Source organism: Meleagris gallopavo, unplaced genomic scaffold (assembly GCF_000146605.3).
Source record: "Meleagris gallopavo isolate NT-WF06-2002-E0010 breed Aviagen turkey brand Nicholas breeding stock unplaced genomic scaffold, Turkey_5.1 ChrUn_random_7180001869334, whole genome shotgun sequence".
In the NCBI taxonomy this organism is placed as follows: Eukaryota; Metazoa; Chordata; class Aves; order Galliformes; family Phasianidae; genus Meleagris; species Meleagris gallopavo.
The window spans coordinates 49,428-53,127 of record NW_011134344.1 but is presented as its reverse complement, the minus strand read 5'-3'; the positions used below and the strand labels follow the sequence as shown (position 1 = coordinate 53,127).

Here is a 3,700-nt window from a genome sequence, read left to right as displayed (position 1 = left end):
GGTCGGGGGGTGTCCCGGTGCCCCCCCAGAGGGAATCCCGGGGTTCGCTGTGCGGGATGAGGGGGGGCTGAGCTCAGCTCGCGGCCGTGGGGGCAGCGTGGATGTGGTGGGAGGGGAAAAGCCCCCGGCCACGTCCCCAGCCACGTCCACGGCCACGTCCCCATTCCTGTCCCTGCTCGCGTTCCTGTCCACGTCCCCAGCACTGTCCTCATCCATCACCGCAGCCCATTCGTGTCCCCATCCCCAGCACTGTCCCCACGCGTGTCCTCATCCCCATCCATGGCCACGGCCTCCTTCACATCCTTCTCCACCTCCCTGTTATCCAAAGCTACACCCCCCTCGTGTCCCTCCCCCTGTCCACATCCCTGTCCCTACCTACGTTCTTGCCCCCATCCATGGCCACGTCCCCATTCGTGTCCCTTTCCTTGTCCCCAGCCCCATCCCTCTTCCCATTCATGGCCATATTCTCACTCACATCTCCATTTGCATCCCCAGCCCCATCCCTGACCCCATCTCTGTCCCCACATCTGGGCCATGCCTCTCCTCACATTTTGACCATCCCTGTCCCCACATCTGAACAGACCCCATCCCCATACCTAGGCCATCCCTGTCCCAGTGTCTGTGCTGTCTCTGTTCCCACATCTGGGCCATCCCTGTCCCCACATCTGGACCATCCCTGTCCCCACATCTGGGCCATCCCTGTCCCCACATCTGGACAATCTCTGTCCCCAAATCTGTGCTGTCTCTATACCCACACCAGACCATTCCTGTCCCCACATCTGGGTTGTTCCTTCCCCCCACCTGGACCATTCCTATTCCTATACCTGTGCCATCCCCATCCCCACATACGGACCATCTCTGTCCCCACATCTGTACCTTTCCTATCCCCACATCTGTGCTGTTCGTGTCCTCACATCTGGACCATCCCTGTCCCCATATCTGTGCCATCCCCATCCCCACATCTGGGCCATCTCTATCCCAACATCTGGGCCGTCCCTGCTGCTTACAGCCCCCCACACCTCTCCCCACCCCAGGGACGCACTGTGGGACCAGGCAGCCCTCATCCCCCCACACCCTGCAATGAGGGGCCGGGGTCTCGTGGGACGATACTGAGCAGTGCCTCCAGCCATGGCCGCGCTGCTGAAGGCCGTTCTGAGCGCCTCGGAGAAGGCGGCTGAGATCGCACGGCTGTGCCGGGACGCGGAGCCGCTCTTCCGACTGCTGGTGGCCGAGAAAACCGGAGCGGATCGGAACCAGCGCTTCTCCCACGACTTCAAGACTCTGGCGGATGTCCTCATCCAGGAGGTCATCCGGCACGACCTGGGTGCCAAGGTGAGGGTTGGCTGGGGGGGAAGGGGGCCCAAATTTGGGGGTCTCCGCGCTAAGAGCTGCCCCCGAATTTGGGGACGTGGGAGCGCTGCTGAGCGCTGCCGTCCCTGCAGTTCCCTGAGCTGCGCGGCCACATCGGCGGCGAAGAGTCCAACGAGTTCACCAACGCCAACGGTGAGTGAGGCCGGGGGGTGTGGGGAGGGGGTGGGCACGGAGCTCGCCTCTCCCCCCCCCAGCCTCGGAGATGGCGGTGACAGCACGGTGCCGTTCAGGAGACACGGTGGCGGTGCGGGTGTGCGGTACGGTGGGTGAAACGGCAGCGCTGCTGGGCTCCGTGCTGCACCCCGAACGGGAGGCGGCGGAGCTGCTGGCGGCCGCGGCGCACCGGGAGGTGGCAGTCGGGGACGCGGCGCTGGATGGCATCACCGTCAGCATCGCCCCCGGGGATGTGGCCGTCTGGATCGATCCCATCGGTGAGGGGGCACCGAGTTGGGCTGGGATCCCTCCTGCACACCGCGGCTGTGCGGTGATGGTGACGGCGGTGTGTGTGCAGATTCCACCAACGAGTACATCGTGGGCCGTGAGGATGTTGTCCCCCGGGATGGCATCGCGCCGTCGGGGCTCTGCTCGGCGCTGGTGCTCATCGGTGCCTATGAACGCAGCAGTGGTCGCCCCGTGCTGGGTGTCATCAACGAGCCGTTCCACCGCCGCCACCCCCAGACACGTGGGTACGTGGGGGAGACGCTCAAACCTCGCCGTGGCCACAGTGGGGACATCGTGAGGGGTCTCCCCTCGGTGTCCCCGTCCTGGCAGAGCCGCAATGGCCATCGGTGTATCCTCACCCCGCAGGTGGCAGGGCCGCTACCATTGGGGTATTGCCTACCGGGGCACCCACCTCTCCTCTCTGAGCCCCCCACCACCACCACAACCCCCTCCCCGTGTGGTGCTGAGCCGGGCAGAGGCGCAGGAGGTGCGGGATGCCCTGGCTTCACTCAGTGGAGGTCACCTCCATTTCGCTGCCGGTGCCGGTTACAAGATGCTGTGTGTCATCCTGGGACATGCGGATGCCTACGTCCTCTCCGGGGGGAGCACCTTTGCATGGGATGCCTGTGCCCCCCACGCCATCCTGTGTGCTCTAGGGGGGGTGTGGTGGCCCTGGGGGATGCCCTGAGGGCACGGAGGGAGGGGGACATGAGGACGCTCCCCCAGCTGACCTACAACCGCCCGACTGAGGGGGCGGTGGGGCTGAACGTTGGGCCAACCTGGGGGGCTGGTGGCCTACGTGCACCCCCAGCACTTGGAGGCGGTGCTGGAGGTGCTGGCAGCCGTGCCAGGGCTTTGAGTGGGGAGGGGTTGGGGTTGGGGGGCAGGGTGTGGGGCAGGGATGTGGGTGATGAGACAGTGGATGTGGGGTAGCAGGGACAAAGGGGCACAGGGAGGTGACGCCTGAATGGCAGGACGCCAGGGTGCAGGATGTGGGGTGGTGGGGACCCTTAAAGTGGGGCAGTGGGGTGTGGGGCAGCTGGGACCTCATGGCAAGGGACCCAAGGGGCATGGGACAGTGACAGCTGGTGCCCAGGATGCCAGGGTATGGGGCATGGGGTGTTTGGAGACACTGGGGCACCCAGCATGGGATGGGAGAGACATAAAGGTGCCATATGGGGAGGTGACACGTGGGTGGCAGGACTCCAGGGTGCGGGACATGGGGGGTGGTGGGGACCCTTAAAGTGGGGCAGTGGGATGAGGGGTGGCTGGACCCCATGGCAGAGGACTGAGGGACATGGGACAGTGATATTATGGTGCCCAGGGTGCCAGGGTGTGGGATGTGGGGTGTTTGGAGCATGGGATGGGGGGGACACAAAGGTGCCACACAGGGTGGTGACACGTGGGTGGCAGGACCTCAGGGTGCGGGATATGGAGGGTGGTGGGGACCCTTAAAGTGGTGCAGTGGGGTGTGGGGTGGCTGGGACCCCATGGCAGGGGACTGAGGGGCATGGGACAGTGACATATGGGTGGCAGGACCCCAGGGTGTGGGATGTGGGGTGTTTGGAGACCCTGGGACACCCAGCGTGGGACGGGGGGGACACAAAGGTGCCACACGGGGAGGTGACACGTGGGTGGCAGGACCTCAGGGTGCGGGATATGGAGGGTGGCGGGGACCCTTAAAGTGGGGCAGCGGGGTGTGGGGCGGCTGGGACCCCATGAGGGCACAGAGGGGCGCGGCGCCACCACGGTGCCGGTGGGGCAGAGGGGACGTGGAGGCGCCGGGCTGAGTGCCGCTCCGCATCATTAAAGGCTCCGCGTCGCCTCCGTCTCCGTCCCTCCCGCGCAGCGCCGATGGAGCGGCATCGAGGGGGTGGGGAGGGGGTGG

General features: G+C 65.7%; 1 protein-coding gene across 1 annotated transcript; it reads left to right on the top strand.

Moving 5' to 3' along the window:
- Positions 1-93: 93 nt before the first annotated feature.
- Positions 94-2,686, top strand: INPP1 (inositol polyphosphate-1-phosphatase). The gene is given in 8 exon segments (XM_010727047.3): positions 94-1,332; positions 1,443-1,503; positions 1,602-1,802; positions 1,883-2,057; positions 2,179-2,465; positions 2,468-2,566; positions 2,569-2,589; positions 2,592-2,686. Coding segments are annotated over 8 exon segments (1,128 nt in total). The 5' UTR covers positions 94-1,128; the 3' UTR covers positions 2,672-2,686.
- Positions 2,687-3,700: the final 1,014 nt, after the last annotated feature.